This window comes from Ambystoma mexicanum, chromosome 11 (assembly GCF_040938575.1).
Source record: "Ambystoma mexicanum isolate Mex_15411 chromosome 11, UKY_AmexF1_1, whole genome shotgun sequence".
Lineage (NCBI taxonomy): Eukaryota > Metazoa > Chordata > Amphibia > Caudata > Ambystomatidae > Ambystoma > Ambystoma mexicanum.
This window is the reverse complement of record NC_090934.1, coordinates 1,351,488,118-1,351,514,111: the sequence shown is the minus strand read 5'-3', so window position 1 is coordinate 1,351,514,111 and position 25,994 is coordinate 1,351,488,118. Positions and strand designations below refer to the sequence as shown.

The following is a 25,994-nucleotide window of genomic DNA, read 5'->3' as shown; positions in this document are numbered from 1 at the left end:
GCTGTTAAAGTACTTACTTTTTCTCAGATCTTTTCTTGGCTGGATTATTGCTCTGCGCTCCCAATTGATCTTCCTGCTTATGAACTGGTACCTCCTTCGTTCAGAGTATAGTTCTGCCATATGCTTTCTTTTCGGTTTTCCCCCTGTGATTGTCATCTAATCCCTTCTTTCCATCTCCTGGCTACCCTTTGATACTAGTCGTCTTTCTTACTTTATTTGTATTGTATTTAAATTGATACATTGTCCTGCCCCATGTTATCTTTCGTCTCTTGTCTCTATAGACCAACTACTATCTGACGCAGAGACACTGCTCTACCACTGGTTTCTGACACATCCCCCTCCCCCATGAAGCACTCCTTTGTGCAGCCTCTTCTTAAGGAACCCTCGGACGACCCTTCCTGCACTATTGTCCAATCTCTATCACTCCTTTCCTGGCCGAACTCCTGGAAAAGCTGACCATCTCCCAGCTTAACCTTCACAGTGAATCTGTTGGTTCTTTCCACAACCATCAGTCTGACTTCAGAGCTGCCAGAAGCACGGAAACTGCTCTCCTGAACATCTGTACAGACCTGCTCTCCAACCTCGACTCCAACACCCCCTGTGTCCTTATCTTACTTGATCTCTCCTCTGCATTTGACACGGTCAACCATACCATCCTGCTCAACCATCTCCGTGATAACCTGGGCATCACCGATCAGGCCCTGGCTTGGCTGACCTCCTTCCTCTCCAATCGACCCTCCCAAGTCCAACTTGGGACCTCCTCTCCTCGTTTTCTACCTGTGGTGTTCCCCAGGGGTCTAACCTCTCCCCATGGCTGTTCCACCAATACCTGGCATTTCTTGCCCACCCCATTGCCTCTCTCTGCCCCAACTTTCAGTGCTATGCAGATGACAGTCGACTCATTTCATGCTCCCTTCTGCCACTTCATCACCTTCTCTCATCTTTGTTTTTATTTGTTACAGCTGAATAAACAACTTTACAATATTTTATATACAATCATGTTTACATGTTATTAAACTTAAAACTAACTTATAATTACTCAATATGCGCAATCAAAGTCGAGTAAAAATAAAGAGAACAGAAAAAGAGAAAATATACAACTTGTGATAATGTAATTTCATGTTCAAATTCATAAATTAAGATAATTACCACAAGTAACCTATATTGCATAAAATAATCAATCCACGTGAGGAGAATTAATTTGAACATTCGTCATTTTTTTAAAGAAAGGAAATTAGAACAAGACAGTTCTGATAGCAAATGCTTAAATAATTCTCAACTTTCCATGCTGTTCAATTTAAGCATTCTTGACATACTAGTGGCAACCATTCTCAAAGACGTATTATGTCCTTCTACTAACAGGGCCCACAAGGAAACAGTTAAACCTAGAAGATGTTTTAAAGCTGGTTGTAAATAGTGCACTCGCATAGTTATTAACTCTTGACACTGCACCAGAATGTGTTGCAGATTTTCGATTTGCCCAGGTTTGTTGCAATATCTACATGTGCTTTCTGAAGATTCAATTAATTTCCAGCGTATTTGAATTTCTTTCATTAGCCACAAATTTAATCTTGGATGCATGAAGTAATTTCGATGTTGTGGAGACGGAGAGCGACAGAGGTACGGGTCTGGTGAGCTATACTTTTTATGGCTAAGCATCTGACTTCCATAAGCTCTATGTCCCAAATTTTGGTTTCCTGTGACTCGCCAGTCATTTTGGAACAATTTTGTTTTAGCATGCACTGGGTTTTGCTTGAGAAGATCTAACGATATGTCAACATCCACGAGTGCTAGTAACGCCATCGCTCTCCATCTTCGAACAAACATATCATTTGATTTGAACATGTGGTTGGCCACCAAACCTATAAGCAGATTAGAGTTGAACGCAACTAAACCTTTTCTGAACAGAGCAACCACTTGCCACAAGTATTTGGTGTCTAAAGAGATAATTCCCAGCTCATATCTCATTACAGAACCCAGAACGCAACTTGGAAGGTGCATAAGACGCCTCCAGAATTTAGCTTCCAATTTGTTCCAGATGTGAGCTGGGGTGGCTTCTTTTGGTTTCTGCCCCGTATAATAGTATTGGGGTCACCTTTTCCTGAAAGAAATTTAACGTTGGATTCAGAGAGAATTTTCCAAATTTGGCTTGAATTGTAACAGCCTGTGACATTAGGTTGCTCAATTTAGCATCTAAAGTTGCATAGTGGGCTACGTCATCAGAACACGAGGACATGGTAATCTCCAAATATATATATATGTATCATATATATATATATATATATATATATATATATATATATATATATATATATATATATATATATATATGATTCAGTAGGTCCAATGATTTTCCATGCAATGTCCATTTCAAGTTTTTCTTTAAGACGGTGACACTTGGGTTTGCAGATCATGACCTTAGTTTTTGCTGTATTGATAATCAGCATCAGCAGATTTCTCTGCATATACTCTGCTAAGGCGTCTAATGAACACTGCAAACCTTGTGGAGTCTTGGACAATAGTACTAAATCATCTGCGTTCAAGATGGCTGGAATGAGTCTCGAGGCCAACTTGGGCGCATCTGTAAGGATACCCATGAAAGCACCTTGTACATCTGATATAAAGAAGTTGAAGAGGGCTGAGTCAAGGATGGAACCCTGCCTCAGCCCTCTAAAAGTGTTAATCTGGGCTGATAGTGCACCATTGAAATCAAGTCTTATTTGCATATTGGTGTTAATATGCAAATCATTAATGAGATGGATCGGATAACTTAGACATTTAGCCACCCTCAGTTTCTCTAGTAATAGTTCTCGTGATACAGAATCAAACGCCGTTTTTAAATCGACAAATGCTACGTATATTACTTGTTGTGATGAGTTATGTTGTGCAATCATGGATTTAATGGTGAAAGGATTGATTGCAGTACCCATTCCAGGGACGAAGCCTGTTTGGTATAGATCTCGTTGAGCATGTTCACTGGTCCACTTGTTTAGATCCCTCAAAATAAATCTAGAAAACAGCTTCCCAGGTGCGTCAAGAAGGGCAATGGGATCATTATTAGGGCATGACCGATCGCCCGTTTTGTAGATTGGGACCACAACCGAAGATCTCCAAGAGTTAGAAAGACAATTTTCCGTCAAACACTCCTGGAAGACCTCATATAAAATCTCAGACCACAGCTTTGGATATTGTTTAAACATCCAGTTGCTCAGACCATCGGGTCCTGGAGCCCTAGAACCACTGGATTTCAAGATGTAAAAATATATATCTTCTTCTGAGATTAAAAGGTCTGATTAGCAGTTTGACATGGAAAGTTTCCCTGAAACTGCATGAAGTGGAATTTTATATAGCTCTTAAAAATGTGAGATCCAATCTTGTTGAGTAACACCATTAATTTGGGTCACTAGCTGCGTCATGTGAGTTGCAGTACTCAAGAGACAAAATCTCTGCCGTATTTTTTTAATAAATCGCTCTCAACATCACCTCACCATCATGTTGATAGTGTTGCTTTGTGCGATCATGTCCAGTTTTTATATTTGCAATTCAAGGACTTAATTGTCCTAAGTCTATTTGGCCAAGGCAGTTTAATAGCTTATCTTTTTTGTTTTCGTAATTCTCTCTTGCAGAGTGCGACCTCTTCATCAAACACATGCTTGGGCCTAAAGTTAGAGTGAAAACTGATATTATTGCTATGTCGAAATAGGAGCAGAGACGAAGTGTAAGGTTTGCCGGCCACATAGGGCCTCATTACACGGAAGGCGGTAATGGTTAACGGCCACCGTTAATGGTAACGGTGACCGTTAACCATTACCGCCTTACTACGAGGTCCCTTAATGGGTTGGTGCTTTAACGCCTGCTTTTTGCAGGCGTTAAAAACCAACCCGCTAAGGGACTTTGGAGCTAATTACGGCACCGCAAAATTGCAGTGCCGTAATTAGCGCCTTCCCCATTCCCATAGAGCCCTATGGGGCAGAAATGGGAATGGGGAAGGGCAATGGCGGAAGGGGGATTTACCGCCCCTCCAACCTTGGAATGGGGCGGTAAATCCCCTTTCCGCCAAGGCGGTGCCGGTATTTTACCGGCATGAGCCATGGCGCTAATAGCGCCATGGCTCACCGCCTTCCGTGTAATGAGGCCCATAGTGTTTTTAAATTCCAATAAAGATTGTGGGTTCCAGCAAAAGTGGGAGCCCGCCATGTTGATATTAAGGCAGGCCTGGTACCTCTTATTCTCAACCTTTCTATTGTAATCATTCATAGTCCAGGTTACCAACAATGACGCATGATCACTAAATGTTTGGGATATCACTTCAAATTCTTCTATTTGGCCAAATGTGTGAAGATCTGTAAAGATATAATCTATAATGGATTCACTTTTTCCTCGCTGCCACATGCTTTTAGGTGGCTTATCCTTAGCAAATACTCCATTGAGCATTGAATAAAGGCGTTCAGTCATGACCAGGAGCCATCTTTGTGTGCTTGGGCAAGTATTTGTTTGTGTTTTATCAGGCAATAAACATCGCAAGTTTAAATCTCCCACAATGAAGATGTTAGTAACCTCTGCTGCTTGTTTTACTATATCCAGAAGTAGCTCTTCAAAAAATGTATGATGAGCCAATGCGATTGGATTGCGATAGATATTCAGCTAAGCTATTACTTTGTTCCGATACTTAATTTTCACTAGTTGTAAATAGGGATTTGGGGGAGGCCCACAGAGAACTCTCAAACCCGTGTCTGCTCGCCACGGCTACCATCAAGCCAGATGATGGATGACCTTTTTTCTTTATAATAGCCGGATTTAACATGATCTCATATCCGTCCCATTGGGACACTTAACCATGTTTCCTGAAAAGCAAGGATTTGAAAAGAGGTCAAGCGGGCTGCACTTGATAGAAGCAGATGCTTATGACCACAAGTGTTCCAGCTAACCAGTGCAATAGTGTCTTCATTCTTTTTATATTCAAGTTATAACAAAGAATGAGCTGGTTGGTGTGGAATTAATTAATTCACCTGTTTCCCATTATTGCCGTAAATCCTCAAGGCTTTTATGTGATCTTCATAGGACCCTTGATCGCCACCATTTTCTTGGCCTAGTTCCTTTCGAGAGGAGGATCTAGTGCCAGCAAAAATCCCAGGGCAAATAAATCTAGTCTTGCTTTCCACAGTATGTTTCGTACAGCGCCAGACATAAGCCATATTCTCACCACCATGGAGTCTGTATCGTTTAAGAATTCCACTTGCGAGATGTCTACAGATGTAATATCTTGAAGATTAGGAATGTCTTCAAAGATCGCCAGAATTGAAGATCTATTCAGGCTATCGGACGGAAAGGGAGCAGGGCGGCATTTTAGAATGAAAGAATAATTAATTTGGGTTGCATGTAAAGACTGAACTTTGGGAGGTGCCTTAGGCGCTATTTTGTTTGCTACTTGCACTAAGTGAGGAGCTGCATTTCTGGCACCCTTTCGTACTAGCTTTGTCGAGGGTGAGACTGGCATAGCCGTCACCGGAGAGGGATCTTCAGAGGGCACAGAGCACTTTCTGTTGTGTCTACGTCGCCTGGATTGAAGATTGAATGAGGGCTTTGATTTGAGTTGATAAGGAATTTTCTATCTATCTGTTAGTTTTTGTATAGCGCACAATCGCCCAAAGGCATCAGAGCACTCATATGAACAACAACAATCACAAAAAACATAGAAAACAGGCAGTACGACAAGGGTCCAAAACGAGGAATAATCATTACTCATTGCCGCCATCTAACAACCACGTCTTGAGTTGCTTTTTGAATTTACTGATGGATCCAGTTTTTTATCGACCGAGGCAGTGAATTCCAGGTCTTGGGGGCCCAGAAGCTAAAGTTAATAATACCAACTCTTTTAAGGAGTGGATGAGGTTGGAGCAAATCTAAGTTGTTGTTGGAGCACAGGTGTCTCATGATAGTGCTTTCTGTATTTTATCCGAGAGATATTTAGGAGCCATCCCGGATAGACATTTGAAGACCATGACAGCACTTTTGAATTGAATTCGTTGTCCGTCTGAGAGCCAGTGCAGACTCCTCCTTTCAGCCGAGATATGTGAATGTTTGCTTAAACCATTTACTGCTCTAGTGGCTCCATTTTGGATGGTTTGCAGCTTGCTTATGTTTGACTTGGAAGTGCCCATCAACAAGTTGTTGCAATAGTCGAGTTTAGAGTTAACAATGGCGCCAGCTATTATAGCCATGTTAGGCTTGGATAAGTATGGGCAAATTTGCCAAAGAAGATTAGAAAAGAAAGCACAGGTAGATTTGAGATAGGATACATGTCTTTTTAAGGAGAGATGAGAATCCATAAAAAACACCAAGTGTCTTTGTGTGGTCGGAAACCTTAATATTCCTATTGTTGATTTTAAAACTTTGATACTTGTCCTAAAGATTGTTTAATCTCTGTGGGGTTCCAATTATCATTAGCTCAGTTTTAGCTTCGTTAAGGGCTAGTGAGTTTGATGCCATCCAGATTTGTATGGCTGAAAAACCTCTTACTCTACAGGCATCTTGTTCATAGTCTCCGGATAGTGTGAACACCAACTGGGTGTCGTCGGCATAGTTCGTAAACCTGACACCCATGGATTGTAACATATCACAAAGGAGTTTTGAGAAAATATTAAATGGGCGCAGCGACAGGCATGAGCCTTGCGGAAAACCACATAATAGTGGGATGATTAAGGATGAGAAATTCCCCTTAACTGCTGCAGATCTAGGGCCTAAAAAGGATTTAAACCAGTCTGCTGCAGACTGGGAGCATCTGCCAACTGTAAGAAGTCTTTCGGCAAGAAGTTCATGATTGATGAAATCAAATACCGAAGAAAGATCCAGCAAAAGAAGTAGTGAAGGATTACCTTTTTCAATAATGCATTCAATATTATTCTGAAGTTCCAAAAGAGCTGTCTCAGTACCATGATTAGCCCGAAAGCCAGATTGTTCCTCAAAGAATATTGTTACTCTGTACAAAAATCTGATATTGTTCATAAGCAACCTTGCTATAATCTTTAATAAAAACGGTACATTGGTAATAGGTCTGAAATTACCGGTTATTGAGGGATCAAGATTCTTTCTTTCTCACTTTGTTTTGAAATATGATGAGATGTCGTTTCATCGCTCAGGGATAATGGGGCTTCACACTGTTTGGGCAATACTGGATTACTTGTGTCAACAAGGTCTCTTGGCTGAGTGCCTAATGCCATGGGTTGCTCATGAGGAGAAACAATCGACCCAGGCAACAATTGCCAAGGTTTGTTTTGTGTTTCTGCTTGTTTAGCACCTTCTTCAGCTAGGGCTACTATCAGTTGGTTCAGAGGAGCATGATCAATAGGACAAAGTTCTTTTTTTGTTTTGTTATTGTTGATACACGAGTGGCTTTACGTTTATTCGCCATATTGCTCTTCTCAGCTGGACCTCTGCTGTTTCTTGATCTGATCATTGCAGCCACGGAGATTCATTTAGCAAATTGTTTGGCATTGGTTTTAGTCTGTGATGTTAAATTCTTAAAGTTTTTCTTTTTTTTCTATCTAGTTGTATTATCAATTGTGCTCTTGTGGAGTTTCAAATGGAATAGATTGTATGTATTCAATGTGTTCTGCCGGGCCCTCTTGCTCTAGATTGGAACGTCGGGCGGAATCTGTCGCCACAAGGGAGCTGTTAAGCGGCAACCCTGACGAGGAATTTGCCTCGCATCCTTGTTTATTTCAAATAACAGAATTGTCGATTTGAAGCGATTACTTGTCTTTATTAATCTCTTCAATATGCGACAATGGTGACGTAATGATTTGAGAAAAAGCTGGCGAGACATTCACTGCCGACGCAACCATATTGCCTGATTTAGGTTTATCAGTCTGTGTTTGTGTAAAGGCAAACCTTTTTTTTCTCACTCAACGATGATCTTTCCAAAGCATTCAGCCACTCTACAATTTGATCGAACTGGTTTAACTGCTTAGTGATCCTGTCGTCTAATGTTTCAAATAGTTTAACTAAAGCTGCAATCGAGGTGTTAATTGCTTGGAGTGTTACTTGAATGAGTGGAGACTAGTTATGATTTGCTCTCTGTAAATCAAGCTTATCCTCATGAGGAACTGCAGGTGATCTCAATCTACGTGGCATAGGATTTATAAAGGAGAGTGAATGGTTAATCTCTGTGTATGCGGTTTTCTCAAACTCTGTGAATGATTAACACTCGCGTTGTGCTTTTTTCTGAGGTTCATCAATCTGAAAAGCATTCCGGTATACCAATGGAGCTGTTAAACTTACTTTTTTCATCAAACAACTTCAACGAAGCATTATCTGCACTCTGGAGATCAATAGTACAAGCCTTCGATTCACTCGGAACATTTGCATAGGTACACACATTATGCTGGTCCGCCTAAGAACTTATTGCAGGAGACTTAATGTTAGATAAAGAATATATAGTGACAGAAGGTAACCCACGAGTCAATAAGCCCACCGCTGACTGAATCGTCAGGTTAGTTAGTGCCGGGCATACATTCGAATCATTCATCGGCTCGCACATTTCGGACATCATTTGTGTATCAGTTAAAGAGGCAGACAATATTGCTACCTGTGGGGTCAAGAGTTTCACAAGACGTCCGTTGAGTGTTGATCTCCATTGTATATGTAGATGTATCCAGGTTAATCGGTCGCAGATGACAAAAGTTCCTAACGTCTTCGGTAACGTTTCTTTGGTCAACTTTGAATGAAGCTGCACCTGTAATCTTCACTCTATTGGCAATGGCCAGAGAAGGTTTTGCCGGTGTCAATTTCAAGGTGACGGAAGTCCAAGAGATCATGATGTTTGCTGGCATTCCAGATTTCAAGGTATAAAGTATGAAGTTAAAGTATATGCTATTTAGAAGGCAAAGGACACGACCAGCTGTAAAGTAAGCTTTACCCCGTTGCACGTTCGCTATTCCACTGTGCTGCGAGCAGCAAACAGCCGAACAGCAACTTGGTTGCAACTTGCTCGGAGCGTGCGTGTAGGAGCACCCAGAATGCTGGGTAAATGGGCGTGTCCTCGCTTGTTAAGTACAAGCAGATGCTCAACACTGTCAATCCACTGTATGTCCAAGTTCACGCAGCGTTTCTGAAGAGCGTAGACAGCCGAACAGCAACTTGATTGCAACTTGCTCGGAGCTCATCTCGGACTGTCTGTCTGCTATCTTGGAATGGTGTGCCACTAATGATCTCTACCTTAATGCTAGTAAGACCGAGATTCTCCTCATCGGCACACCTGCTCCCTCCTTTCCTGTCACTCTCTGGCTGGCCTCCCTTGGCCCTCTTCCTGCTCCGACCTGTGTGGCTAAAAACCCTGGTATCATCTTCGACTCCACACTTTCCTTCTCTGCTCACATCTCTGACATCTCTAAGAAGTCACACTGCTAAACCTCCTCAGAGGTATTCTTCCTTTCCTCTCCTTCTCCCAGAAGCTCACTGCCTCCAGAGCTTTAGTTCTCTCTAGGCTGGACTATTGCAACAGCTTCTTTCTCAACCTGCCTGCCTCTACTTTCCGCCCTCTGCAACTCATCCAAAACAGGACTGCGAGACTTGTCCTTGGCTTCAAGCCCAGGGATCATCTCTCCAGGACTGAAATCTCTGCACTGGCTCCTAGTGGCGGAGAGGATTAAGTTCAAAACCCTCTGCATTGTCCACAAGGTCTTCTGGGGTCTGGGACCTCAATACATTCAACTCGCTCTTCCTAAATATCTTCACTCTCGAGCTCTTCGCTCATCCACCTCCAACTTCCTCAGGGTCCGTCCCTTCTCCAAGCAGCGAGTTGGTGGTGGATCTTTCTTCTGCTGCCCCCCCCCCCCCTTTGAGGCCTCCCGGCCTCTCTGAAACTTGAGGAGAAACATCTCTGGTTCCGGAAAGCACCTCAAGACCTTCCTCTTTGCTTCTGCTTTCTCTCCTCCTCTCCCCTGCTGATCTCCTGACTGAATCTGAAACTACACTGGTTACCTGGCTACCCTCTGATCTCGTGCCCAGGTCCCCCCCACCTCTCACCAGTTGCACACCTGCACTGCCTCCTTGTCAACCCTTGCATTCGGGGACTGTTCTGTACCTCTACAGCTCCGACTAGCACTTGACGCCTGATGGCTGCACTTTTATTTGTCTTTATTTATCTTACTGTTTTCCTATGTACTCCACTGTCCCTTCCCCTCTCCCTCTGCACTTTTCCCCTTCCCCCCAACCCCTGCACTTGTGCGATCTCAATGTCACCTGACCTAGTAGGATCGTTGTCTCGGTCTTCCCTCGGTTTCCCCTCCCAGGCCTCGTCACGCCATGAGACACTTGCGTATAGGCGCGTTATAAATGTCATATCATATCATGAGCCACATCGAGATACTTACCAGGAACAGGAAATCCCCATTAGACACAGACAAGAGTTTCCATCTCTTTTCGACATGATGCATGCAATTCAATGCACTTAGGGATCAGGAGTATAATTCCTAAAACAGATGAGCAACACATTTGGCCTTCACAGCTTTGCACACATGACAGAAAGTTTGGACAAAGGCAAAGTACATCGGCATCGATGGATTTGAGATAAAGCAGTGTTAAAATTACTTTAAGGAAAGTGGTTTCTATAGCACTCGAGCGAGGTCTATTGCATCGGCCCAAATGCATCGGCCAGGGCTTCTACTAACTACCTTTGAATAAAGACAATTGGATTATTTGCAATTTTGGATAATTTGAAGATTATTGCAGCTTAGTTTTTTCAACTAAAATACAAAATTATTAACTATAGTCTATTAATTTGAAGTAATATTTACTACGAATCAGACGTCTCCAGGCTCAGTGAGAGTTTCACTGAGCAACCTTTGCCAACTCCTATCCATTCCCAACTTCACTTTCTTCTAATTCGTGAGCCTCCCTGCACTCCCTCTCATATCCATTAATTCTCACTTCTTTTTTTTTTTTATTTAAAGTGCATTAGCCAAAATTTGACTTTTAACACATTTCATACACATTGTATTAACATAAACAATAAAAACAAACATTTGCAATTTCTAGATAAAAACATATATCATATCTCACTTCTAGTCCCCAAGCCCTGAAAGCTGTTATTTGTCAGTTCTTAATTCCCATTTCCTGTTTTTCGAGCTCTACTTAAACAAACACATTCTTCCTACTTCATTATAACTCAATGTGATATGATAGTTTATTTATATAGCGCCTATTCACAATGTGTTTCAAAGCGCTTCAAGGCAAGGGAGGGAACAAGGGAAAATACAATTACCTTCTTACAGGCCATGAACAGTAAATTGTGAAATTTAACTATCGTACTCGGCCTGACGACATTTCAGATAGTGCAAGTGCTAAAGACATAGATAAGGGAGGGGGAGAGTGGGAAGGAAATGGAAACAGACAGGCGACTACCATACTAGGCCTGACGACATTTCTGGTAGAGCTGGAGAAAAACAAAAGGTGAGGGAGAGGGGTGCAGAAAGGGAGTGGAGGAACAAAACAAGCAACTATCGTACTAGGCCTGATGACATATCAGATAGTCCTGGAGTGGGGGGAGGGGCGGAGACAGACGAGGTTGCTATCATACTAGGTCCAGGGACAATTCTGATAAAGTGCATAGAAGAAAGTAAGGGGAGGAGGGGAAGAGATGGGAAAAGGGAGAGGAGGAGAGAACAGAGAGTAAGCAGTCAAAGAGTGGAGGAGCAAGAGGGGAGAGCGAATACAATTGCAGAGTCAGTAGTAACACATAATGTTGCAAGCCAGGATACAAGATGAAGATGGGGCCACCATGAGTACAAGATGCAAAGGAAGTCCTGCATGAGATTTGAGAAAGGGTGACGCACCGTGAAACAATGAAGTCCAAGAAAGTCAAGTCTAACATTGGGCACAAGACGGTGATGGTCAAACCAGAATGTATCAGGACAGAATCCTGCAGAAGTAGGCTGGAGGGGGGAGGGGGAAGGGGGGAGCAGGGTAGAAGAATCAGTCCTATGTGCTTATTGCAACATCCACCATTTCCTTTTATTGTACTGTGGTTTATTTTTTTTGTACAGCACTTTAGCTAAATTGTTTTAGAAGTTTAATAAAATACAAATCCAATGGCGCCAACCTTTTAGAATTCCAGTTTTTGGGGGAAAAGGAAAAAGTTACCTCTTGTGTTTCATCAGAGTACATTTAGATATGTAAATCAAATGATATTAATACTGTTTTAATATATACGGTTTATTTTTGTACTGGCACAGAGAAAGACAATTGAAACTTGAAAAAATGAGTGCAACACAGAGGTATATTGAGGAATTTAAGCACCAGCAGGCGGCATGGAGACGATTGGAACGTGAAAGAATGGAGGAGGAAAATCAGAAAATCTTGTCGTTTGCAAATATGCAACAACGAAGGGAAGAAGATCGGATGGCTGAAGTCCGACAACGAGAGGAGCGGAAATTGGCACTGCAAAATATGGTATGTCTGAATATTCTACACACATACCTTCTTGAAGCCAACTTTGTGCCCACCCATTAAAAGAGTGCTTTAAATGGATGCAGGAGTGCCACCTTGGGGACGGGAATTTTTCAACCAGTAGTGGTTCTTATACATTCAATTACTTTGCAGCCAGTATTTCTACCTCTCCGGTTGGGAAACTGGTAATCATGTTTACTTTTATTCTACCACCATATTTAGAAAATGTAATCCCATTGATTAGATGGGCATTTCGTTTGAGGTTAAGCTCAGTAACACCCTCAGGGAGAAAAGAATTGCAAGTTCTAAGAACTACTTGTCTTACCAAAACACAAACCAGCTTCTCCGTGCATGGGACCTAAAGTTCACCAATTTTATAGGGCAAAGTTACGGCTACCAAAACAGCAGTCTTTCATAAAACAAACTGTACGTCAGCCAAAGCCATCAGGTTTAAGGGCTTATGCCGTTATCACAATGTTAAAATCCCACGATGGGATGTGGAGGCTTCAGATGAACAAGCTGAACAAGCCCTTGCTAATTTAAGAGTACTTGTACAGGCATGCCATTATGAAAACCCAGTGCTGCCAGATCATATTCCTCAACTTTCATTTCTATATTATTTGTTTATTTGTTTGCTATTGAAGAAACACTTGGGGAAGGGGTCCTGCCCAGCTTCATTTGCCTATGAGGGAGAGTGAGTTTTATTAAAGATTTGGAGGAATATTGGCTGCCAGCCTGTGCCAGTGCTTTACAGGTGGCTGGGGTTCTTGGTAGCTGCTGCAGCTGTGTGCTTTTCTAGCCAAATAGAAGGCCAGTGTCGCTTTTCCATCTGTGCCTGAGAAAAAACATGGTCTAGGAGGGCTATCAAGTTTTTATGTACTGCTTGCATCCTCTTGAGTGAGTCTATGGACTGTGCCAGGGCCTGTTCACCAAGACTCGAATGGGAGAGGAGACTCGGGCCTGGTGGCAGAATCTTGGAGGAGAAAAAGCAGCTAAGGAGTCCAGCAAGTATGGCAGTGAACAGGGAACGAAGGGGAAACTGTTTGGTAATGAAAAAACAGACCTAAAAGTGCGTCAGTCGATGGTGTCAAATGCCCTTAGACCAGCCTCTGAACCCTCAGGGATTGGGTACGAGCGTGTTTGAAAGAGTGACCTCTACACCACCATCATTGGGTGAGTGAGTTGCACAGGGAGCAGTGAACCGGCCTCATGCAAAAACCAACTGCCATCAATGCCCCTGTGGTTGATGGAGTAGGCAGCAGCATTAGTAGAATGATCATTGCTTGAACTTGCGTTGTCAAAGGAGTCTCCAATGATGGCCTGCTGTCTGTTGCCATTGTTGGAGATGATAGTTAAGCATTGCACAATGTGATTGGGGAGTTTTCCGAACCCAGCACATCACCAGTCATATGTAAGAGACTGCAGCTGGTTGAGGTCCCATTGTGAAACAAGGTCTATGGTTGGGGTCAAGGGGGTAGCTTTGGTACTCCTCACTGCCCCAGAGCTTCTCCTCAGACATGTATAAAGGCCTGGGAAACTAGTCGCAATGAATGGGGCAGAACACCTGCCTCCCTTCTTCGTTCCTTTCTTGAAGGTAGTTCAAGGTCAGGAGCCATGGCCCAGCCACAGACCCAATGTACTTCAAGCAAGAGTTAGAGGAGGCGGGCCACTCTCAAGTAGATGCCTTACTTTTGCAGTGCAGGATAATGTTGTCTTCCAAGGTCTGATGTTGAGAGTAGCAGGACATTGACATCTGGGTGTCAAAAACCCTGAAGAGGATCAAGTCCTCACTGCAAGGCTGAACATAGCATGCAAGTCGGCACTGGTAGTTGTGATTATGCCCATGGTATAGGGGAAGGCCAGCAGATATTCAAGCAGATATTCAAAGCTCCAGCATCAACGCCACCTTTTGGCCAAACCAGAAATAGGCCCTGATTCAGTGACTGCTTCTTCAGCAACCTGCTGCGGTTAGACTCTTGCATGGCAGCTGCAGTGAGACTGAGATATGCAACTCTGGAGCCTTCCACCACGCCTTCAGACATGGAGTCAAGTTGGATGCCATGGGATGTAAGTTGATCTAGTCTGATCCTACTTGAAGCCCTCAATTCAGAGGAAGCGGAGTCCATTGTGGAGACTTTACAACCGCTGGGCATGCCCCTTTGGTCTGGAGAACAATGGGATTTCAAGAGGATTCTGGGGTTCATGTTTTCTTGCATTCTGTTGATCCTGTTGTGCAGGCTGCAGATGAGACAACTTCAGGAGCAGCTGAACCTCCAGTAACCGAAAGGAAACTGGGAGTCCAGGACACAGCAATAAAACATAGTTTGGCATGGAGACTAAAGTGCATTGTCTTATCAAAGGTTTACCGTTCTGGGAAGCGTCCCATCCGGTGACATTAGTCATATGCAGTGCTTTTAAGTGTGAGAGCCCACCTGGATCCATCTCAAGTCCTGGGTCAGAGGGCGCAGGAGGAAGCGAGACTTGCATTTCAGTGCGCTGGCTCTCCAGGATTTTCTCCCTCTGGTGTTGGGGAAAGCTGTGAGGATTTGTCAGCATTTCACTTGGCCAGAAGGCAGAATGCCACTGTAGACTTACCGATGACCTTAGGCAATTGGTCCGTGAGGACCTGGCCTATGGACATCTTGGGATGTCTGCATAAAAGCTCAAATTAATTCAGAATGGGGAAATGGGCAAGCTTTTGTTTTTAAAAGCATTAACCTCTTACCTTGTAACTTAGATGAGGTCTTATCTTTTATTTCTAACTTGGCTGAATCGCTCATAAGTTGATTCATGCTGCACCTACTTAGCCATTCGGTATAACTCATTACAGATTCTGTTTATTTTCCTTTTTAGAACGTGGTGGTGAAAAGATTTATGAATAGCCTAATTTCCCTTTTTCCACATCTGAGGCCTCCACATCCCATCGTGGGATTTTAACATTGTGATAATGGCATAAGCCCTTAAACCTGATGGCTTTGGCTGACGTACAGTTTGTTTTATGAAAGACTGCTGTTTTGGTAGCCGTAACTTTGCCCTATAAAATTGGTGAACTTTAGGTCCCATGCACGGAGAAGCTGGTTTGTGTTTTGGTAAGACAAGTAGTTCTTAGAACTCGCAATTCTTTTCTCCCTGAGGGTGTTACTGAGCTTAACCTCAAACGAAATGCGTACACCATTGTTACAGTGAAGTGAATTACTTTGTGGTAAGTCACCTCGATGCAATTACTTTGTGTCACATATTTTAAATATGTATGTTTGGGGGTCAGCATTATAAGGGGTGTTTGGGAAGGTGTATATATATATATATATATATGTATATATATATACATATATAATTTTTTTTTTAATTAATATTTAGTTAAACAAAAATGTAAATGGAAAAATGTTTTGCATCGACGTGAATTCCCACAAAGTAATTCACTTTGATGTAACAACGTAGAACCCAAACCGAGCAGTGCCAGTATAGCTGTTACCGTCTATGCTGCAGCCCACTTGCAGGACGAGAAACGTTGGGAGAGGCTGCACCAGTTTATACAAGGAACACTTCTTGGTTGCTGATGGGAAGTTCAGGAAGTGAGAGGCCTTCATACTTTTCTCCGCAGATACCTCGAGACATTGCACAATTGAATGTGTGACATTCTGTATCTTTGAATATTGTGTCCTGAAGAAAGCCTTACATATACGACCAATCAATAAAAAAAGAAGGAAAAGTCGTTATGGGATTAAAACATTAAGGCTGCAAACGGATTTATGCACGTCGACGCAAGAAAAATGGGGATTGTTTAGCATAACAAGAATAGGCTATTTCAAAGTCACCCATGTGTTACTAACCTTTTGTTACAAAGTATTATGTGAATGAAGACAAGATCTAAATTGTAGATAGTTTGTCTCTTTTATTTGCTTTTTATGTATAATGAGTTTTGCAAATGTGACCAAATGGTCTGTTTTACTATAAAATATAATAAATATGAGAGATTTTTTCTAAAATTGAGCCTTCCATCTCTTTATATTTGCTAAAAGATTGATGGTTTGTGAATACATGGATTTGGTGTGAGATCCAGTTGTTACCTCCGGTGAGGATATCGAAAGGTAGCTTGTTGTTATCCCCTTTTCTGGTTCTCTGTATCTAGTCCTTTTTCAACAAGCCCCTACCCAAAAAAGAGCACTCGTGCTGTAAAAGCGTCTTCATTGATTTGTATAAGAACCCAAACATGTTACATGTTTTCCAGACCCATTGGGGGAGGCACAATGCACCCTAGCTGTAAGCAGTGTTCTGAAGTTTTCCCTCGAGTGACCTTTGGAAATTTCGATGCAGGCTACCTGTGACTCATTGGTGACCCTGGCAACCTCCAATGCCTTTTAAAAGCGTTATTTTTTTTGGATCAAAGTTCACAAATGTATGCTTTCTTTGACCAGTCCATGTTAAATATCTTTTTGGCTGTAGTATGCGCCATTGCCATCTCCCACATTTTATGTGGTTTGTTTTCAGTCTCCCAAATGTATGGAGGAAAGAGGACTGGTGTAGGGAGTAGGTTACTCTCCATACAAACTTTCATACTGCTAATAAATAGTCCCCTTGCCCCAAATAGCCCTCGCTCCATCTCTGCTATCGAGAACCGATGTGCTTATTGAAACATTGAAAAAGACTGGCTTTTGTTCCTAGTGACACATGAGAGAGAGAGAGGTGCCGGCACAGGCATGTCCAGTGCATGTTTTTCTGTTCAGTATTGCTCGAGTGCGCCCCAGTCCATTTCCCTTCCCGTAGACGACCTCCCAAATGCAGTGGGGGAAGTGGACTATGGCCAAGGAGCTCAGTAGTCACAACAGTGAATAACTTGCGCTAAACCCCTAGAGATTCGGTCCCATTGATCCAGACCTAGTCCCAGGATAACAGGTTCACCTTTCACATATTGCACTTCTTAAATATGTCCTATAGAGAAAAGCACCTTGCATACACATAATTGTATGTTCTTCCATAATAACTAAAGGGTTTCATAAGTTAAATGTAGATTGAACTTTGTGATGTATAGTAAATATGTATTCAGACCATTGGGAAGAGAACTGAGATAAAATAGCCATCTGCCTTCATCTTGTGGCTCCATATTGTTTCCTCCCGTTGGTTACATGGACTTCTAAGTGCGTTTGTGTGTTTGCAGTTGGTTGGTTGGTTGGTTTGTTTTATTGTTTGGTTTTGTTGGGTTGGTTTTGTTGGAATTTGGCTATTTATCCCTAGCATGTAAATTGGTCCCAAACATCCGATGTGTGTAGAGTTGAATCATTCTTTGTTTTGTATGACATTTGCTACTTTTGTTCTGTGTTTCAGCTTACAGAGCATATCCAAAGGGAGAAGAAGCAACGTGATGAGCTTGAACAAATTAGGCAAGAACTGTATCTTGAAGAACAGGCTCAGCAAGACAGACAAAAGCAGATTGTAAGTGTAACCAACATGTTGAACGTATGTGACTGTATTGCTTTAAGGGCCCCAATCACCGTATGCAGGATGAGCCCTATATCTTCACATGCACTGATCACTGCCCCAGAAGGCTGTCCGTTTGTGTGGTGGCTCTAATCTGTACTTTGTAGATGAGCAAATATGATGCTCTTCGCACATAGTCATGTACTGTTCTGCTCTTCAGTGCTGTGGCTTAGAGAACAATTCTGCTTTTCAAAATATTGTTTTCTTGGTCACCAAGACGAGACACAATGCAAACAATCGGTTTTAACAGGTTTTCTTGATAATCTTGGGTACAAAAGAGGTTTTAATTGTTTTTTTATGGTTTGGGGGTAACTCCTGTTATTTGTATTCCATTGCCTTCTGTTTTAAAAAGTAAGCATTTCCAACTCCAAATCCGGTGCATGCAGACCTGAAAGCAGGTCAGTGATTCAAATGAACATTTCGTCCTTGACCCTATTGCATGTAGGGGCTTGCCATCTCTTAATCACGAAAATATGATTCACTACATCAACCCTAGCAATTGTGTTAAGGTGGTATGCAACTTTTTGAAATGCTTGTGGGCTACATGATATTTTATTAAATACTAATGGGGATCCGTTTAGATTAAATGGTAATTGCATACAGGGGACCACTAACACTTACATTTAAGTGGTGCTGAGCCCCTGCATTTAATTGTAAACACTCCCAAAGCATAGTGTACAAGTAAAGAGTAAATAAAGGCGCCTTTACACTTAACCTTTTTATTCTCTGATTTGGGACAAATAACACGCTTCCTATTTTTAAAATGGATTCCAATGGAATCCGCCTGCTCGTTAGTAGGTGTTAATAAGAGGCATATTCTATAGACATTCTTTGGCTTTAAACCTGTATGAAAAGCTCATGCAGGTGTAGGACCAAATGCAATATGGAGACGGAGGAGGAAAGCGGAAGCAGAGATGCTATCTCCGCTTTGCTGCCCTACTATGCCTCAGGAGAGCTGTGAAAGGAGAGCGTAACCTGCTCTAACACTTTCCCTTACCCCTGGCCCCCACGCAGGTGAAAATGAACCTGCTATATGTTGATTAAAGTTAGCAGAACAAACACAAAACAATGATTTTTATTCCCTGGAGCGAGATAACTAAGTGCTTTTAATATCACCGTTAGCATTCTGTTATGGTTATTGTAGTGCTGTTTGAAACCCTGTAGGGACCAACAACTCAAAAATAGGTATTTAAAGAGTGCAGTCGTTTTTGGTATGGGCAATGCACTTTCCTTGGCACCAGTTTTGAATGGACCTGTTCCAAAAGGCAGAAAGAGGTAGATGGCATTGGACACTCACTTTTCTGTTCCTGAATGGACACTTCCGGTTAGCTGGCTCGCTGTTTGTCAGTTGAGGATTTTCCGTTGTGTTTAGGGTTCTGTTTTTCCTGACAGTGAGTCTAGTTGGATATTCTGGGCAAGAAAGTTAGTTCCTCTGTGGTAGTAACAATGAAAGTGGTCAAAGACGCAGCTAATCCTTGCAGATTTGATTTGAGCTAGTGATGTCGGATGCAGAGGTTCATAGAATCCTTTCTTAATGAATAGTGTCTGGGGCTGATCACGTAGTTTGAGGACCAGGCTATTGTAAACACATTATCATGATTTAATTGTATGTAGCAGACTTGAGTGCAATGGCAGTCTGTCATGGAGTCGTTCTTAGATGGCATTCCTGAGTAAACTGTGTGACGAATCCCGAGGTATCGTCACTGCTTTAGATGGGGGAGCCCCTTTCCATGAGGCTAGGGAGGTGAAGCCGTTAGCTGATCCTCCTCTGAGCACCAACCCCAGGGGGACTATCTCATGGGGGAGGGAAGACCCCATTGAGAGTAGTGACTATCCAGGGATAAATGCATAATCCCTTTGACCCTTTAATTCCATACTACCCAATGTCCCCATGTGTTTCTGTAAGATGTCTCAGGCAAGAACTACTGGGATGAGGAAGAGGTCACAAGTAATAATCACTCAAAGAACAAATGCATGCGCTATGGCCTTTCGAGTGATTCTATTGGTCAGCTGTCATTCAAATGCAACGAGGGAACAGAAGCATGATGTCTTTGTTGTCAGCTCGGCAGGAGCACAGAGGGTGCCCAGGTACATGCAGAGACGCTCTCATGGAAGGCCTGCGACATACAAGGCAGCCAGATGTTAGGGAGAATTCTCAGAAATGTGCTAATTCCTTTCTACCTTGGAGACCACCAGCTCTTTTGCAGAACTTTAGGACTTTCATTTTGATCCTGGTGGGAGTGAGACCTTTTTCCCACTCTCTCATGTATTTTTCTTTGATTTGTTTTTTTGGTTTTGGAGTGACACACAACACCTTCAGTGCAGTGATACAGGGAAGTCCTTTAAATTTCCCAAAGGTTTAAATACTTTCTCTTGGATAAACTACTGTTTCCAAGAGCAGTGAAGTGAAATTGACTTGACATACCCTTTGTAACTTTGTGGATCAAGCACACACGATCTCCCATAGAGTGCTGGAGGGGTTACTTAGTATCCCCTTTGTCTACATTCTCATGTAACATTTTATGTTACCCTTTCTACAATGAGTGGCTGGTGGCAGTGGTTTACTTTTTCCTACCAGTGTGTGTTTTTACCGTGGGCTGCGTTTGCAGCTGCAGTATAGCACCCATGCGTACCCATTTTGTCAAAACGGCCCAGGTCTTCTTTTTTCACCACTTCTTGTTGTAAAGGTCCTTCTTGAGATTTACTCTGCCCGCCAAACAAGGTTTGGTCCCTTTGTTCATTTTGTCTTTGGCAGGGTTCACTGGTGAAGGCTGCCTCTGGCATATCTGGCAGGGCAGGAAGCAAGGGAGGTTCCCGAAACTCCCCGTGCTTAGTCTCCTTGGTTACAGGAATGCACTCAAAGGTGATTTGCCGGCTGGCTGTCCTTGGAGGACAGCCACCCTGCTGTGTGTGTGACAGCTAGACTAGAATGAATGGGAGAGACTTGCATAAAAGGTGAGGTATTTTGCAAGGTAGGCAGAGTCGACCACTGGACAAAGGAATCCGAAGAACTTGGAAGAGAAGCTTGCTGCAACTCCTGGTCCGTTGGTTTGCCCGGTGAAGCACAGCTGTAGTGCTGAAGCTCCGAATTCGTCTCGACTAGAGAAGTCCTACAAAGGACGACTTCTCCCCTTAGGTTGGTGGGACCAATCGACCCCAAGACAAACTGGAATGGAAACCCGCTCTCTGCTGGCTGTACTTCCATTGCTGCTGCAGGAACTGAGTGCCAGGGGACTGGTACACCAGAATCGAGTGCATCGTTTTTAAGCCAGACCCGAGCTCCAGGAAGATCCTCTGGACTCCCTAGAAAATGGGCTTTCCAAGCCTGAGCCACCTCAACAGAGTGCTGGACCCCAAAAGCAAGGAAAGTGCACAAGGTGTCCAAGAACCGCAGTAGTGCTACTTGCAAGTAGCTGAAACAGCAAAGTGCCGCTGTTCTGAACTTTGCCCATTGCTGCCGCCGACCATCGAATCATACTGCAGGAGTCCCCAGACATCCTCCCTCTTGTCCCCACTACTGGGGCCCAGGAACAATAGGATCTGCCAGACTCCAACAGGAACAGAAGCCAGCTGCAACCATTTCTTCAGACCGAAGGTACTGTGAACTAAGGGGTACTTGCCTCTTGTTGTGTACCTTGCTTTCTCTGTGTTGACTTGCAATTGCTTCCTGTTGCAGAGTTGCCTGCAGCTTTGCCCTTCACAAGCCTCCCAGCCTGTGGCCCAACAGAGATTTCTTTTTCAACAAAACTCTATCTTTACCTTCAAGAAGTGCCTCCGCTCCCCTAGACTTTGCTTGATTGACATTGGCTGTCCTGACTCCCTGAAGACTCTTCTAACCTCTGACTTTGTGCCTTTGTGCTTTAACTATCCCTCCAAAATGTCATACATTTATTTATTTTTATATTTGTAAAGCACCTGGCAGCCCGGAGGCATCGCAGCGCTGTTTCAAGAATGTGACTTAGTTGCAGGGGGAGGGGGGGTAGGTGCATAAATGATGCATTGTTTACTGGCATTGTTCCAATGGTCATAAATTATAAATTTTTTACCGGCAGAGTTCCAATGGTCATATGCCTTACAGGTTGGCATGACGAGCGGACGGCTTACACGAACAACAAGGTTTTTAATGCTTTTCTGAAGACCGTGTGGGATTCAATGCCTCTGATGGCGGGAGGTAGCAGGTTCCAGTTGGTTGCGCTAGAACTGGGAAGCTGGAGCCGCCTGCTCTAATCCTGAGGCTTTTAGGAATGGAAAGTCGGTTGGTTTGGCTGGATCTAGCAGGTCTGCTCCAAGGGAGCGCAGAGAATCTTTGCTTGAGGTAGCGAGGTGCTGTGTCGTGGCGACATTTGTGGGTCAGTGCAACGGATTCAAAGAGAATGCGTTCTTTAACAGGCAGCCAGTGGATGGATTTTCTGGTTGCCGAGATGTGGTCTCTTTTAGAGATCCCTGTGGCTGCTCTAAGAGCATTGTTCTGCACTGTTTGAAGTTTCTTGATGTTCTTTGCTGATGTGCCTACTAGGAGTGTGTTGCAGTAGTCTAGGCGTGATCCTATGATTGCTCTAGCAATGGTGAGAGAGTTTTGTTGCGTTAGGAAGGGCCTGGCAGCAGTGATAAGTTTTGAGTGGTAGGCTGCTGCTGATGAGATAGCATTCACCTGTCTTGTCATGGTAAGATTGGAATCCAGGTAGACTCCCAGTGTTTTGATTGACTGGGATACATGAATACGAGAGCTGTCTATGAGAAAGGAGTCATATTGGGGACCCATTTTTTTGATTGTGGTTGGAGAGCCGATGATAAGAAGTTCAGTCTTTTCGCTGTTGAGGCAAAGCCAGTTTTCGGCCTTCCAGGTCTGGATGGTGGTGTAAATGGAATTGAGGGTTTTTTGGTCTGCCTTGTAGTCGCCTGACAGGGGAATGAGGACCTGTGTATCGTCGGCATAGTTGGTGTATGAAATACCCATCAGATCGAGGTATTTGAATAGGGATCTCGTGAAGAGGTTGTACAAGGTGGGTGAGATGCAGGACCCTTGAGGAACCCCAAACTTGATTAGATTTGGGTGTGCGCAAGCTTGGTCTGAAAAGACTTTCATTGCTCTCCCACTGAGAAAGGATGCGATCCACGCAGTGGCATTTGGTGAGAAATTGCCAGCCGTTGAGAGGTGGTGGCAGAGGGTCTCATGGTCCACCAGGTCGAATGCTGCTGAGAGGTCGAGGAGTAGGAGGAGGGCCGGTTTGCCCACATCTCTGAGGTCATCAATTTGGTTTTTGAGGTCCAATAGTGCGGTTTCTGTGCCATGGTTGGGTCGAAAGCCCAACTGTCAGAGGCCAAGCAGATGATGCGTTTCTAGGTATTTTTGGACTTGGGTGTATGCTGCTTTGTCCAAAATCTTCAGTAGGAAGGGGACCGTTGTGATGGGCCTCTAGTTCGCTGGTGATTTAGGGTCAAGTGTAGGTTACTTCAGCAGTGGGCACACCAAAGCTTCTTTGAGGCTGGAGGGCACTTGGTTAGATTGGAAAGAAGCGTTGATAAAGGCAGTGAAGAACGGTGCTAGAGTCGGGCCCTGTCCTTGATGAGCTGGGCGGGGTATGAGTCCCCCTTACAGTTGGAAGGCTTAGAAGTTTAGAAGGGTAAGGACTTCCCCTTCTGTCATCTGTTGGAATGAGAAGGCTGGAATTTCAGCATGGTAGCTCTGATGAAGATCGGAAAGTTTTAGCATTATGGCTTTTTTGGTGGCTGATAATTTTATCTTGGAGGATATTCAGTTTATTGAGCATGGCTTCTTGAATGCCGTTGCATACATATCTTACTTGTATAGCTGGGAAAGGGTTCATCTGCCTTGCATTGGGGGGGGGGGGGGAGTGTTCAAACGTGCTTACCTGTTTGAGAAATTTGTTAACCATTGTTTCTTTCCCTAACCTTTTCCTTGTTGCCACAACTTCAGTATTACCAATTAAGTGTGAAAAGTAATATATTAATGACCACAGGGTCCGAGTGATTGAAGTCACCTCAGGGTGTAGGAAAATGTCTGCCATCCCAAAAGGGTATCTACTTACTTTATTTAACTGAAGGAGTGTATTTTGAAGTGTATTTTTATTGTTGCCAATGGCTCCCTTCTAAAGGAGGCTTATTTTAAAACTGACTGTTAAATTGATAATTATTTAATCAAGAAACCGTGAGTATAATTGTAATACATGTCACTTTGAAACTCGGTTGCAACCCTACAGCTCATGTTGACACCTCTTGTGATAAGCGTGGCTGCTCAGTCACACTAGCAACTTGTGTAGTACTGACCTATACCAAAGGTTGGGTTACCTATTGCCAAGAAGACAAGGCTGGTGCAGTCTCCCACAGGGTTACTGCATACAATCTTACCTAACACCTGAGAAGAGAAAACACCTACCGGTGACCGAGGCAGCTTGAGTGGAAGAAAACCACAACCGAACTGCAGAGGAGACTCACTGAAGACCAGGGAAAGTCTCAGTGAGCCAGAGAAGCTGACGAAGCTCCTGGGAGACTCGCCACCTGTTAAGGATTTCAATCTGGCGACACACACCTTGGTATCGGCCTAGTATGTAGCGCACGACTGAGATGCCTTTCTCCCTATTTTATGCAGATTCAGTTTGAGATGGTACACAACTCGTATCACACCCCCTTTTTAAAATACCCACGGTCACAATGGACCATGAACCAGGCTGGTTTGTGTAATGCAAGATTTATTTATTTTAAAATTTAAAAGAAATCATGCAATTTTTAATTTGGGGCAGCAATCACCAATGAGGTGAAAATCGCAATGAAAATGGAGTCAAGACACTTGGTTACCCTTCTCCTAGAACATATACACAGAACAATTTAATAGGAGCACTTTTTAATTTAGGAAAGATAGCACCCAAGTTAAGGTTTCCCCCTGCAATGTTCCCTCAACCCACAAATAATCGAATTCTGAGTGGATAGAGAGAAGCAGCAGGTAATCGGGAACAAGAGGCAGGAGACCGAATAAAAATCTGACCTTTCCTCACAGAATAAGAGGCAAAAACGGACTTTAAACCCTTAGCAAAGGCCTGAAATAAGACTTGGAAATGGCAAAAATGAATTAATGTGTGGTTAAATTATAATATACATATGTTTTATCACACTAGCATGTATGTCATATCACTGGCAATCACAAGACAATGGATCAGCAAAAGGCATACAATAAATGAGTGAAATGTTTAGAGCATGCTGGAGCCAAATGACACATGGAAAAACTTGCAGTTTACTCAATTCCCGCTTTAAATTACCCAAACGGTTTTTAATAAAAACGGGTGAAATACTCTGATTTGGAGTGCGGGATAGATATATATCACAGGGACACTATAGAGTTGAAAATGGGTCTCCAGCTATGAAACTGGAGGAGTTATGCAAGATATAAAAAGGTGCGCTTTGAGTAAAATGAAGTCGTAAAATAGGAAAGGAAAACAGTTGTGACAAGAACAGTTTTTTACTTTAAACTAGAGTATTCAGACTAGACCACCAAAGATGGACACAGTAAGATTCAAGGTTGATTTGCGAGTTCAACCCTGCCACCCCAGCGCCCAACCTTGGGGAAACCAGTCCGATCACTCGAAATATTACTAATGGCTTAGGATTACAGAAAAAGTCAATATTAGGGCGCCTGGCGGGGTCCTGATATACCCAGGTGGGTACACATATAAATATCAAAAAATCAGGATGAGAGATCCTACAAGCAGCTGCGTGGTTCTGAACATATACATTTATTTCAAAAACACAGAATTTTTGGATGAATTCTCCATTATTTTACAGTACTTTCGATAAGCACGAAAGTAAGTGACAACGGACAAGTGTGATTATATACAGTGGAAATACAAGGTAAGTATCCACCTCTATAATGTAGAGGTAAAGACTCCACATAAGGGCACAGTCACATATGATATGAGGATAGACATACAGTTGAAAAAGATGCACCCGGGACGGAAAGTAGTCCAGGGCGTAATTAACACATGATGTACACAATATCTACAGAACATACACAAAGGGGGGGGGGTTTACAGTTGTGTAACAGGAGATCAACACAGGAG

General features: G+C 43.1%; 1 protein-coding gene across 1 annotated transcript in view; it reads left to right on the top strand.

The window, feature by feature from the left end:
- The window catches only part of MNS1 (meiosis specific nuclear structural 1), a 498,937-nt gene that overhangs the window by 274,488 nt on the left and 198,455 nt on the right, over positions 1-25,994 (top strand). Inside the window, exons 6-7 of the mRNA XM_069624891.1 lie at positions 12,234-12,450; positions 17,770-17,877. Coding sequence (XP_069480992.1) covers positions 12,234-12,450; positions 17,770-17,877 — 325 coding nt within the window. The remainder of the gene's footprint in view (positions 1-12,233; positions 12,451-17,769; positions 17,878-25,994) is intronic.